A 14,233-nucleotide genomic window follows, 5' to 3' on the forward strand; every position below is an offset into this window, starting at 1 on the left:
TTTTTTGTTTTTTTGGTATAGGAAAAATGTCTGCCAGATAATACCCAAATCTAATAACTCTAGTTTGTCTGTTCTTTTAAGTAAAACTATGTACAAGTTGAGCCCACAGCTCAAGCCATTTAAATGCTTTTCCTTGAGATAACCTTCATGTTTTGGGTTTTAGTAGCTATGCTTTATGTGTACTTTCTGTATTATTTCACAGAATATTAGAATAACATATACACAGGGGTATAGATTTTTAATAAAATTAATAACTTTAAAGGTTTCGTAAAGGACATTATTTAGTGAGACTGACTTTTTGCTCTTGAGTATGTGGTGATGAAGAATAGGATAATGCTAGTTTGGTACCACCGCCTTGACTGATGTTAAGGTACTAGTAGCTTTGTCTGCCATTGTTTTTGAACCATCAGTGCAAATGTTAACATAGTCAAAAAGGCAAGTGTAACATGTTAGCGTTATTACAAAAATAGTTTTGGGTCCTAGGAACCTTTCATGGATGCATGGACCAGTTGGAGAACCAGTGGTTTGTTTTAAAGAGAAAAAAGGCATCTTATCTCATAATTCACTTCTCAATATATGTAAGATACTTCTTTAGGTAAAAAGCTAGCCATTTTTGAAAACATTGTTTTTATCATTCTAATTTCATACAATAATAATTAACATTTTATTGAATGTTTGTTGTATGCCAGATGTGGATAACATTGACATTACCTACTCTGAATGTGTTTTTCCACATCATCAGGCAATTTTCTGCTTCTGAGCAGACAGTGGCTGGCTGGGTATCCTATAAACTTAACTCAGTTCTGACCATATCTACATGGAGATAGTGTCAGATCCCACAGGTTAAGGGTTCAGTCCCACAAGACTGTGTCTACTCCTGCCCCACCTTCTTCCTTTGGATGCCCATTGCAAGTTCAGGTTGTTACTGCCTGTGCTTCTTACTTACTGTCTGTAAGTTCCACATCTCCCTCCTTCGCTTTGATTAATTTGTTAAAGGGGCCAACAGAACCTAGAAACATTTATATATGCTTACTAGTTTATTATAAAGGATGATATAAAGGATATCCTGTTGTTTTAGATTAGCTAGATTAAGAATAGCTAGATTAAGAGGTACATGGGGCAAGGTCCAGAAGGGTAAGAGTCCTGAATGCAGGAACTTCTGTTCCCCTGGACTTTGAGGTGCACCAACCTCCTAGTGTGTCTGTGTGTTCACCAACCTGGAAGCTCCTCTAACCCCCTCCTCTGCCCTTTCTATAAAGGCTCCGTTATATAAGCAACATCAAGTCATTGGTCATTGATGACTGAACTCAATCTATAGTCCCTTTTCTCCCCTCTGAAGGTTGGGAGGTGGTGGGGCTAAAATTTCAGTCCTCAAATCACTTGGTAGCTTCCCCTGGCAACCAGCACTCATCCTTAGGGGCTTTCCAGAAGTCACCTCATTGTCATAAATTTAGGTGTGGTTATAAAGGGCTCATTATGAGTTACAAGATACTCCTTTCACTTTTGTGGCTCCAGAATTATTCAGCAATCTGTGACAAAAGACCAAATATTATAATTGAAGATGCTTCTATTTCACTTATGTTCAGTAAATCCTAAGGATTTGGGGACAGTATGAGATAGGAACAGTAGATGAAGACCAAATATATATTTCTTATTATAAAGCATAATATCACACTTGCATTTTATACATAAGGAAACAAAGGTACAGAGAAGTTAAATTCTTCAAAGCCACACAGCTAGGAATTTTTGCAGTTTCACTCCAGAGCTCAGCCCTTTTCTTCTAAACCAGTATGTTTTCCATGCATATGACTTTAGCTTTTCACTCCTTACTACATTGTGTATTCTTTTTTATACTTGTATTGATGGGAAGTTCTACATCCTGTGATACAGTATAACGAAGTACAATAGTATATTTCAAATAAAGATTTTTATTAGCAACGTACTTTCAATTAAATTTATTGGTGTGACATTGGTTAATAAGATTATTTAGGTTTCAAGTGTATAGTTTTGTGATACATAATTTGTGTATTGCATAGTGTGTACATCACCCAAAGTCACATGATCTTGTATCACTATATATTTGACCCCCTTTACCCTTTACAACTCCCCACTCCCTTCCCTCTGGTAACCACCATACTGCTGTTGTCTATGAGTTTTTGTTTGTTTTTCTTACTTGTTCATTTGTTGCTTTCAGTTTTATGTCCCACATATGAATGAATGAAATATGATTCTCTCCCTGACTTATGTTGCTTAGCATGATAATCTCAAAGTGTATCCATGTTGTTGCAAATGGCAGTATTTCATCTTTTCTCATGGCTGAGTAGTATTCCATTGTACAAATGTACCACATCTGCTTTATCCAGTCATTTATCAGAGGACACTGTGGTTGTCTCCATGTCTTGGCCACCATGGATAATGCTGCTATGAACATAGGTGTGCATATATCTTTGCAAATAAATGTTTTCAAATTTTTCATGTAAGTACCCAAAGAGTGATTGCTGGGTCATATACTAACTTTATTCTTAAGTTTTTGAGGAACTTCTATTTAGTTTTTCATAATGGCTGTACCCGTTTATATTCCCACCATCAGTGATAAGGGTTTCTTTTTCTCTACAACCTCATCAATACCTGTTATTACTTGTCTTGTTGATAATAGTCATTCTGACAGGTATGAGGTGGTAGCTCATTGTAGTTTTGGTTTGCATTTCCCTAATAGGGAAGTTGAGCATCTTTCATGTATCTGTTGGTCATTGTATGAGGGAGGACCCCCAAACACCCGCACCTTATAAAAAATTGTGTATTTATTCTTACATGTTAAACTGCAGTCATCTTCAAAGTAGTCTCCATTTGATACAATATAACTATTTTTATTTTAATTTTTATTTATTTATTTATTTATCTTTAGAGAGAAAGGGAAGGAGAGAAACATCAATGTGTGGTTGCCTCTAGTGAGTCCCCTGCTGGGAACTGGCCTGCAACCCAGGCATATGCCCTGACTGGGAATCGAACCACGAGCGTGTGGTTCCCAGGCCCTCGCTCAGTCCTCTGATCTATACCAGCCAGGGCTCATTTGATACAATATAACTATTGAGACATATTTTCCATTGCTCCAAAAAGTTTTTGAATTCATTGGTTTTGATGCCTTTTAGTGCTTCTGTTGTTCTTATTTCACCTCTTCCACATCAGCAAAATGTTGCCCTTTGAGGATTTCTTTCATCCAGGGAAACAAAAGTTAGTTGGTTAGGGCCAGATTGGATGAATAGGGAGGGTGAGTACAGGGTCATGCCATTTCTGTTCAAAAACTGCTGAGTACTCAGTGAGGTGGGGGCAGGTGCACCCATAAACCACCCATCATGAAATGGGCAAAGGCATTGAAAGAGTCTTCAAAAAAAAATTCACTGAAGCCAAGCGGCAGCCTCTCACAGCGCCTGCTGGTTCTGTCATACAGACGGGTTCCCAGAACACTCAGCTAGTGAGGGAAACCTGTACTACACGGGACCTGCCCTCCAGAAGACAATTCTGTTTTGGGTGGGGTCGTCCCTCATATGTCTTTGTGGAAGAAGTATCTGTTCAGGTTCTCTGCCATTTTAAAATTGGATTGTTTATTTGGTGTCAAGTTGTATGAGTTTTTTGTGTGTATTTTAGATACTAACCTTTTCTCAAGGCTGCTGTTTGCAAATATCTTGTCCTAGTCAGTTGGTTGCTTTTTGCTTTGTTGGCTATTTGTTTTGCTGTATAGAAACATATAGTGCCATTCATATATTTTTGCCTTTACTTCCCTTGCCTTTTGGGTCAAACTGATAAAATCTTCTCCAAGACCAAGGTCTGTAAGTTTAGTACCAGTGTTTTCTTCCATGTAGTTTTAGGTCTTATATTTAGGTCTTTGATCTATTTTTAGTTACTTTTTGTATATGGGGACAAACTGTATTCTAGTTTCATTCTTTTGCATGTGGTTTTTTCTAACACCATTTATTGAAGAGGCTTTTTTTCCTCCATTTTATATTTTTGGATCCTTAAACTACAAAGCATTATTAAAAGAGATTGAAATATATACAATGAAATAGAAATTTTGTGTTCATGGATTGGGAAGGATCAACATAATTAAACTGTTCTTATTACCCAAAGCAATAAATAGATTTAATGCAGGACCCATCTAAATCCCAATGACAATTTTTAACATAAATTAATTCTCACCTGAGGATATGTGTACTGATTTTAGAGAGAGAGGAAGGGAGAGAGAGAGGGGGAAACATTGACTTGTTGTCTCCTGTACATGCCCCAACCCAGGATGGAACCCACAACCTTTTGGTGTATGGTATAACACTCCAACCAAATGAGCCACCTGGCCAGGGCCTAGTGACATTATTCACAAGAAACAATAAAAAACTAGATTTGTATAGAACCACAAAAGACCCTGAATAACCAAAGCAGTCCTTAGGAAAAAAAATAAACAAAGCCATAGGCATCACACTCCCTGACTTCGAATTATACTACAAAGTGACAATAATCAAAACATCGTGGTATTGGCTGAAAAACAGACACAGACCAATAGAACAGAATCAAGAGCCCAGAAGTAAATCCACTTGTATTTGAGTAAATAATTTTCAGCAGTGTTTTTAAGTAGAGATCTTTTTAGGGTCAACTAGTAATATTTCTAGTTAAAGTATTTCTTTGGAAGTAAAGCCTAATTATTAGTATTATCAGAATCTTAAAATATCATGCTATTTCACTGGAATTGATTGTAAAGCACACATAGCTATTTAAAGCTAATTGCAGTCATCTGTTTTCTCCGTTAAGTCCTAAGACCCATTTTTTTCTGACCTAAATAAAGTCATGTTGCTTTATGTTGTGGTTGGTTATGCAGAACTGTTGGGTCACTAAAAATTATTTTCAGGTGTTTGTTACCCCTGCAACATTTGTCTTATTTAAGTATTCTTTTTTGGAGGCATACCAGGAAGTATACCTTCAATGACCAATTAACATATTTGAAGGTTAGTGTATGTTAGACTTGAAAAAAATTTTCTAAGATTTAACAGAAGACTAAGCTTTCCTAATCTGGAATTTGAAAATGATTTATGGTATGAGTTAGAGCATAAGGAGGAGTAGGCCTTTGAAGCTTAAAGTTTAATCCTTTTTAGATCATCAAGAACTTGAGCATGTGCATCTCTCTTCTCATAAATGCACATTATAAACACTCACCTGTCATCATCCCTTGAAATGTGGTACAGTAGATAATTTTGATGTGCAAGAAATCACTTTGGGGTAAAAGTCATTCTTTTTTTTAATATTTTTTAAAGATTTTATTTTTAGAGGGGAAGGGAAGGAGAGAGGGAGAGAAACATCAATGTATAGTTGCCTCTCACATGTCCCCTGATGGGAACTGGCCTGCAACCCAGGCATGTGCCCTGACTGGGAATCGAACTGCCATCCTTTGATTCACAGGCCTGCGCTCAACCCAGGGAGCTATAGCAGCCAGGGCTGAAAGTCATTCTTTAAGATTACTAATGGGGTCTGCTAAAAGGAGGTGCCATGAAGAACTTGGCCCCATAGGGACTGTGAGTTATGCAAATACTGGGCTGCATTCTTTGACACCACCTATTAACTAACTTAATATTTGGAGTTCCTTTTTTTAAAAGGTAGTTTCTACTACTACCCAATAAAAAACATACTCTAATGTTTTCTTGTTTTGCATATGATTGGCAATATACCTGTTAACTGCTATAAGTAATAAAAATATATATGTGAAGTTGGCTATAAGAAATGCTGAAGTTTCACTTAATAAAATTTTGGTGTGCCTTATATACACACACACATACATATGTGTGTGTGTGTGTGTGTTTTGGTTTTGAGATTGGGATTTTCATTAGTTTATAACTTTATGTCAAATAACTGAGTCCTTTTACAATATATTTTTAAGAGAGCCTGTTAGCAATATTCATTAAAAATACTTGGCACAAAAAAAAGAAGAAAAACTTGAAAAAATAAACACCACTCACCCAACATCTACCAGTGTTGATGCTGACTCAACTGTGCCTACACAAGCAGGTTACAGAAATTGGGTTCTAGTTTTTAAATGACAGTAATTTATTATAACGTCTTTTGGTGTAGACAAAAGTGATTTTTGGCCACCCAGATAACTGTGCACTTAAATATTTCCTTTAGATAGTTTACATTAAAAAGTATCAAGAAAGTATTGTTTATGGAATTGATGAAAAAGGGAAAAATATGTTTATTTTTCAAAGAAATGCATTATTACAGTTGTTTTTCTGCCTTTCTCCTTAGGCTTCTCATTTCTTTTGGGGACTGTGGGCTTTGATTCAAGCCAAATATTCCACCATTGAGTTTGATTTCCTTGGGTAAGTTTAATTTTACTATATGCATTATACAGGGTCCAGCAACAGAAGTAAGGCCTGCTTGAGTGTGGTTGGTAGGATAATATGGGTATAATAATTTATTTTTAATGTGAACATTTCACCTAAAATGTCCTATAGTGTGCTTGAGCGTGATATTGTTACGTTACAGAATTACATACATGGTATGATTTTTGTAATAAAAAAGAGGGTGTTATTGGTGCTGGACCCTGTATTTGTCTCTATTTTCTTTGAAGTAACATTTAGAACTCATAGGGAACATTGTAGTTATTATTTTCAATCAAATGTTATAAAGGTTGCATACAGTTAATAATTGGTCAGAGGAAATCTGATATAATCTGTTAAATATGGTTAATAATAGAAAAGTGTCCAGTAGGTGGTGCAATAAACTAAAGATATGTTCTTTGAAATTTTTTTAAAACTTTAAAAACATTAGTTTAGAAGAGTGAGTGGAAATAAAGGGAGGATTAAGTTTCCAGCTTTGACTAATTCTGTCATTCTCTTTTCTCACTAGGTATGCAATTGTTCGTTTTAACCAATACTTTAAAATGAAGCCTGAGGTTACTGCATTAAAAATGCCTGAGTAAAGATGTAATAACTCTCAAGTAGCTGAACAATGCTTGTGAATTTTTTCTTAAGAAATTCCATAAAGCCAATTATTTGTTAAAATTCTGTAATTTAATTTGGATATCTTGCTTTACAAATTATGCGTCTGTCAACCAATCTGTTTTTTTAAATAGACTGGTGTCAAAAATAGACCTACTGCTTTCAGTATGTGGTAGATTGGAAATTTATTAAATCTACAAAAAGGTATAAAGATGTCAGTTTAATCTTTTTTTGATAATTTGTTATATGTGAATTATTTATTATAAGTGTAACATGATTCTTTGATTGCTTTCATATATTTCATCTGTTAAATGTAAGCAATGAAAATGTTCCAGAGTGAATTTTGACTTTAATTTTAGTTACATGTTCTAGATGTTCATTCTAACTTTTTTATCTTAATGCACTGTAAGTAAAATGGATCATTTAGTCTTGAAATGCCAGGCACTGGTATAGGTAACTTAGGGCGTTCATTGAAAAACATCAATTTGGGAGGATGAAATGCATTCACTGTCTATGGTAGTGGTACATCTTTTTGAATTGAATATTGGAAACTCTGTTTTGGGGGGATATACTTTAGAATTAGATTCTCATCTCCTTACATAGTCTGGCATATAAATATTAATATTTACTATGTAATCCTGGAGTAGATAAGGTGATTTTGTTACGAAAAATCTGGATTCATTAATGTTTTCATGTACTCAGTGTGGTCATTTAAGTTACTAGTTTTGTTTTTAAGATTTCAGTGTATCAAATTATTTCTAACCAAAAGTTTTATTTTACTTACTGAGATATTTTATGTATTTGCTATTAAATAATAGCTAGTAGAACAATTGATAATTTTTGAAACTTGTTTAATAATACTTGGGAACAAGAAAATGTCATTTAGATTGATTCTTTTTTATCCCTTTAGATTAATTTCTCACATTTTGGTTTCATGTTTTAGTTTGGCTCCATGTCTTTATAATGATAGCAAATAGTTGCTTGATACATGTAGGTTCAGAGAAATAAGTTGAGATGGTTAATAGAATTAAATAAGGAACATTTAAGGCATTGATATTGTACACTTAAAATCTGATATAACAAAATGTGAATTAAGCTGAAATACTTCTCCGTTAGTTTTGATTTCTCTTAATTTTGTTTGTATATTTTTTGTTTTGTTTTCGGGTGAGAGGATGGTGATTATTATATGGAAGGAACTTAGATCCTTGGGATAAGTAGGGGTCAAACTTTGAAGACTGCTGTGTGGAGTTGAGTCGCCATGGTTGTTTTCACTTAGAAAATTAGTCTGACAAGCTTTTCACTTTGGTCACATAAGTGCCCATGTACAAAGTTGGCTTAATGGATCTGCATATTCAGAATATGCCACTACAAATTTATCCTCTGAGAAATCTTCTGGGGAGTCTGATGTATTATTCCAAATGACTTATTTTCAAATAAGTGCTTTAAAATACTTGGATTATCTCAAGATGTTTAAAGGTAATAAAGTAGAAACACTTAAAGGCCATTTTAAATGGTAAATTCTAGTTACATAAATGGAATCTTAAAATCTGTCTGTATATATAACAATGTTAGACCAAGGTTTGTTTTCTACCTCCCCAATGTTACAAATGTTCACTTCTGTTTTTATAAACCACATTATTGTAGAATCAATAGAATTTTCCCTAATTGAATGAATGGAATCAATTCAATAACTGTTTATATAACGTTAGAATATACTTGAAAAATTGTTTTTGGTGGGATTTTTATCTGTGGTTGGAATATTTTCTTAGAACAATGAAAAATATGTAATACTCTTGATTTTTTTTTTTTTTTTTTTTTTTTTTGCTTTCCAACTTCTTAAAGTGCAACAGTATGTACTATGGGAGGAGAGAAGATCATTTTACTACCTTACTCTTCAAACTATTTTGAATAGAGATTCACTGAGCCATTGCTGGTAGACTGTGCATAGCTGCTAGCTGTGACACTACTATAATAAGCATTTCAGAAAGATTCATGTAGAAGTGAATGTAAAGGGGAATAAAGGCTCTCACTTTATCCCTAGGAGAGTATCCACTGGATCTTGGGGACATAATCAGATATTTAAGATAGTTCCCTGACTCTTTGGTTAGGTTTTGGATGTTGTGGTGCTCCCACTTCAGTACAGGTTTTGCGGGGGGGATCATGCTACAGGTTCTTAATAGGGTTCAAATTGCTTCTCTTTTTTGTTAACCATTTAGGACATTCTAAAGGAAAAACGTCCCTCTAAAATTATCCCGTGGCTTCTTGAGATATCTGTTGCCTTTTTATGTTAAGCTAAGGAACTTGAATGCCTTACCTAATAACTCAACTTGTAAGCTCATTGTGTAAATATGAAATGGTTGTTAGAGAAGTGGCATTCATGTGTATACTCATTGTTAGTCAATAGACCATAGTGGCCTGGATGCTTTAACAAGCAAAATTCCACGATTTTTTCCTCGTTGTTCCTTACATACTTGTTAGATCTTACTGACCAGTAACGTTGTTTTCCCTCTTCTGACTGCATACTACTACCATTTTCTGGAAGTCAAAGAGATGTGGCAGTAGATCATACTATTCATGTGATCATTTGAGATCGATATGAGCACAAAACTCATCAACTAGGTCTGCCTGGAATGTATATAAAACAGTGTAAATAAAAATTTGTAAATTAGTGTGAATTGTATCTTGCATATGAGATTGTGTATTGTTTTGCATTCTCTTCCCTTTTGTAGAAATTTTTCTGTAAGGAACTAATCTAGTTCTTTGGTTTTAGACTGGAAATAGCCAGCAGTTCTGGCTACACAGTGGGATAACAATAGGAACTGGAAATAGGGTTTATCAGTTTTTGTTAATGTTAGTACTTATTTATTTAGCCTCTCAGTGCCTAATAATACTTCTCTTCATCTTTAGTTGTTCATTAGTTTTTGTGAAGTTAGATTCCTGCAAGTGGTCAATTACTATACACTGTTAGAGCTCCATTCCACAATTCTAAGCTAAAGCAAATTAAAATATAACTTAAAAATCGTACACTGAAGTATTATCCCTTTCCTATTTTCAAGGTTGTTAACCTAACCATTTTCTACCAAAAAAAAAAAACCAAAACACGAAACTTTTGATATCTCAATGTGAATCTAAGTCCTGTGTGTACAAGAGATATGATAAATACTGTCTCCTAGTTCAACCTAAACATATCTCCGTTGGCTTTTCTAAATATAAAGTTTATTGTGGAATTGTAAAAAGACCCCCAAAAACATAAGTAATCTTATAATGACTGATATTTTCATTTTTGCTGGACTAAGAATAATTTATTTTAATTTCATAAGTGTTTCTCAAGCTTCCAAAATTAAAGAAAAAAGTTCCCTGGACACTTTGTTAACAAGTTACAAACCTCCACTTTAATAATTATATAGGTACTTGTTTTTTACATTACACAAAGCCTTCTGTACCATTTTGTAATTCCTTTGTAATATAAAATGAGAATACTATCAGTTTGATTTTCTGCTGTAAATTGCCTTCAAATAAGCATTTTATACTGCATTCCAAAGTGATAGATCGAGACAGTCAGTTGGTAGACAAACTTGCAATGCTTTATGCTAGGAGAGTTTTGTTATTGGCAGCAACTTGCACTACTTTATACAAGAGGCGAATACTAGTAATTGTTATGCACAGAGGAAAATGGTAAAACAGCTTTATCCTTATTTCAGAGTTGATTTGCTGTGAGTTTTCTTTAGTCCATTAGATTTTGCACCGTCCTTTGACTGGAAACGTAGTTACATACTGCAGTCTGTTTTCCTGCCTTTTTTTTTTTTTCACCCCTCATGCCGCCTAAGTGATTAGTGTTATGCTTGGGGGTTGATGTCTTTGGGTAGAAAAGCATATCAATTATTTTAAATGAATTGTCCCCCCATCTTTGAAGCTTATTCTGTAAGATGGTACTATAGAAAAAAATACTTGGGTTGGCCTTACTTGAAGTTTTGAAAACTGAAATTAGTAAGATATAGCACATAATAAATTAGATTTTTGCACTAAAAGTTTTATTTCTGGAACATAAATTTGAAATGGACAGAAAATTTCAACTATTTCAATGGAAAAAATAACAATAGTGCTTATAGAGAATACCTATTTGTGTTGGGCATCCAAAATTAAAGTTTTTCATAGGTTTTTGTCCTAAAATCTGCTTTCTTTTTCCCTATGCACTACTTATGCTACTGATGTTATCAATTAACAAGCAACAAGTTAAAATAAAATGTGTTCATTATGAATCCTGTAGCATTTTTTGTTATAAAAAAAACCATTGTGTGAAATACTCTTCATGTAGACATATTTTTGTTTACATCTTATCCACTAATGGAATAAATACCCATTAATCATTTTAACAAAACACAAAATATTTACACAAAAAGATTGCATACTGTATTTAAACTAGTTAGTGATGAATAAGAAAAAGTGGCTGATTTAAATAGTTACATTAGATAAATTTTAAAACTCTAACAAAGGAACTTGCAAAGCTGGGCGAAGATCTGTCTGATGATACCCCTGTGAACCAGCTCTTGTGACCCGGCAGAGCGCCCCACCCAGCAGTGGGGAGGTGGGAGGACCCAGCTGCCGGGCTCTGGTGTGCTGCTACTTCAGTTTGGGTGGTGACACACTGACATTTTCACTGTCCCATAATCTGAGGACATTTCCTGTCATTTGTACTGAAGTAACTATAAATTGATGGAATTTGCAAAGAAGAACCCTTTTAACTGTATTGTATTTAGAGCCTTTGTACAGCTGGCTGAAATTTCCATTATAATGAAGTATTTGAATTTTAAAATATACTATTATAAGGAAGAAGACATGGCATTATTCCATGTTTTTAAATTCTAATTTTTCAGTTTCAGAAGAAAACAGTAATTGTCATTGCATTAGTTGTATGTTAAATTGGGGAATGGGCATAAAGCTTCAGTTTGTGTTTATCAGATGTGAACCTTAGTAGTATAATGCTGCTTTGTATATACTGTAAGGTGCTGCAGACAGTCTCAGCACTGAACATGCATCGATACCTCTCACGTGAGTGCAACTTCGGACGCAGGCGTTCTGACATGCCTCAGAACGTGTCTGAGCGTCTGAGAACTTGCTCATCTGTTTGGAAATGAAGATACTTCCTGGTTTTTGTTGCATATTTTCATATTTAAATTTTAATTTTTACTGCTGTTAATTTAAGTAAAATTTGTTCTGTGGATAAAATGGGGTTGCCAGTGAAGAAAATGAAAAACAGCCTCATTCATATACCTGCTTAAGTAAAAATATGTTTTTCCTCTATGTTCATAAACTTTTAGTGAAGCTGTTTGTATTTCTGTTTAAATATAACTGATGTTTGGCTCTATTTCTGTTGAGTAAGGCCTTTTACCATTGATTTAAATGAAGGAATGTATCTTGAAGAGATTTATATTCTGTAAATAAATTGGTTGTAACATTAAAGTTGAATTCTAGTTGTATCCATAAATCTTGTCACTTCAACTCATTTTTGTGGTTCTTTTGTGGAAAAACAAGACTTTTTAAAGTTAGTGTATAACTATATATTTGAAATGATCGTTTAGTTTCTAACTCTCTGATTTGATAATATTGTGTCTAAGGGTTTTGGAAGTTAGAGAATCATTTTTTTACCACATACTTCTGCATAATTTGTTTTTTACTTAGTTGAGTCTCAATTTAGAGAGGTATGTAGGTACTTTGGTAACTGCTACTGATTTCCAGAGTTTAGTGTTCCTAGAATCGAGCATTGCAGTGGCTTTTCAGGCTCTCTCTACCCAGTGTATGTTTTTGAATATATGTTCCTAACATTGAAACAGCGGTAAAAAAGTTTTCATCTCTAGATGAGTTTCAGTCAAAATCTGTAATTGTTTTTCTCATAATATTGTATAAATGTCAATAAAACCCAAGCCAAGCATCGCTGACTTACACCAGAAATTAACACTTAAAGTAGCCATCATTAATATTGTTCAGGAAACAGCATTTATCTAAAAATTTGTCAGTTCCATTGGATTAGCAGCTTTGTCCCCTTGACCAAACCACAATATCCCAAAGGAAAAATCAGTCTAAAACTACTCTTTGACATAACAGGGGTTTTTTCTATATTATTTTAATTTAACACAAGATCATGAGTCAAGCATTCTGAGTTCTGTACTGCAATTTCTCTAGTTGGTCTCAACTATATTGTGAATTTAATGGTTGAAACTGCCCTGGCTGGTATGTCTCACTGGGTTGAGGCTAGCCTGCTGACTGAAAGGTCACCAATTCGATTCCCAGTCAGGGCACACGCCTGTGTTGTGGGACAGGTCCCCGGGTGGGGGCGTGCCAGAGGCAACCAGATGTAGCTCTTGAACACTGATGTTTCTCCCTCCCTTCCCCTTTCTCTAAAAAAGTTTAAATAGTTGAAACTTAGAGTTTCTTATGAAGACTGTATATTTAGTAATTAGCTGGTAAAGGATTGTCATTTTAATCCTACCATATTTTAAAAATCTCAGACTGTTCTCTTTGCTCAGTTTTGTAACACTTGGAAAAATTTTTAAATTTTATTGTACTTCTTGCAGTTTTTTTCCTTTTTCACACGTAAGCAGAAGGCTGTGTAGGTGCCTTGTAAAAGGCTGTCTTGGTGACATCCCTACTAACAAGAACCTAAAGAGATCCTGCTAAAAATGATTTCTGAGCTCCAACTTTGAAATATTCTAAAAAGAAAAAAATAAGAAAGAAATGTAACCACTTGACCACATTTGCCAGTGAGTGTTCTTCCTTGGTAGAAGAGCAGAGTCTTTGGTTTTAATGTCACCTGATGTATTGACATCATTAGCTCCTTTACCTGTTGCAGTAAAATGAAAACTAAGGGGGGAGCAGGTAGTGCCAGTAGCATTAGTCTTTGTAAAGGTCACGTGGAGTCTGGTTTCTGCACTTTTTTCTTGTCAGCTCAGAATATCTCTTTGGAGACTCCAAAAACTAGAGGGAAAGTGTTCCGGTGATGACTGTGGGTTCTGTGGGTTTTTTCTCATTGGTACATTGATCAGAATAAATAAGATTACCTCTGTCGTTTCCTCTAGTTTTATAAAATCCTAGATTACAGTAACCAAAATACTATTGAACAGATTTCATGTAAAAATTGGGACTCTGGTATTATTCTGTTTCTGGCAGATCACTTCCTTGCGTTCCTTGCTTAAAATTCCGACTCACGCAGAAGATACGAGCTGACAAATCCATATCTGAACATGACCTTGTCTTTGGAG

At 34.6% G+C, this 14,233-nt stretch overlaps 1 protein-coding gene across 1 annotated transcript in view; it reads left to right on the plus strand.

Annotated features, from left to right (window-relative positions):
• Positions 1 to 12,437, plus strand: part of ETNK1 (ethanolamine kinase 1) — a 90,441-nt gene extending 78,004 nt beyond the window's left edge. Inside the window, exons 10-11 of the mRNA XM_053661410.1 lie at positions 6,283 to 6,356; positions 6,886 to 12,437. Coding sequence (XP_053517385.1) covers positions 6,283 to 6,356; positions 6,886 to 6,958 — 147 coding nt within the window. The 3' untranslated portion in view covers positions 6,959 to 12,437. The remainder of the gene's footprint in view (positions 1 to 6,282; positions 6,357 to 6,885) is intronic.
• The last annotated feature ends 1,796 nt before the right edge of the window (positions 12,438 to 14,233 follow it).

The sequence above is a fragment of the Artibeus jamaicensis genome, unplaced genomic scaffold (assembly GCF_021234435.1).
Source record: "Artibeus jamaicensis isolate MK-2021 breed Jamaican fruit bat unplaced genomic scaffold, CSHL_Jam_final contig_233, whole genome shotgun sequence".
NCBI classification, from domain to species: Eukaryota; Metazoa; Chordata; class Mammalia; order Chiroptera; family Phyllostomidae; genus Artibeus; species Artibeus jamaicensis.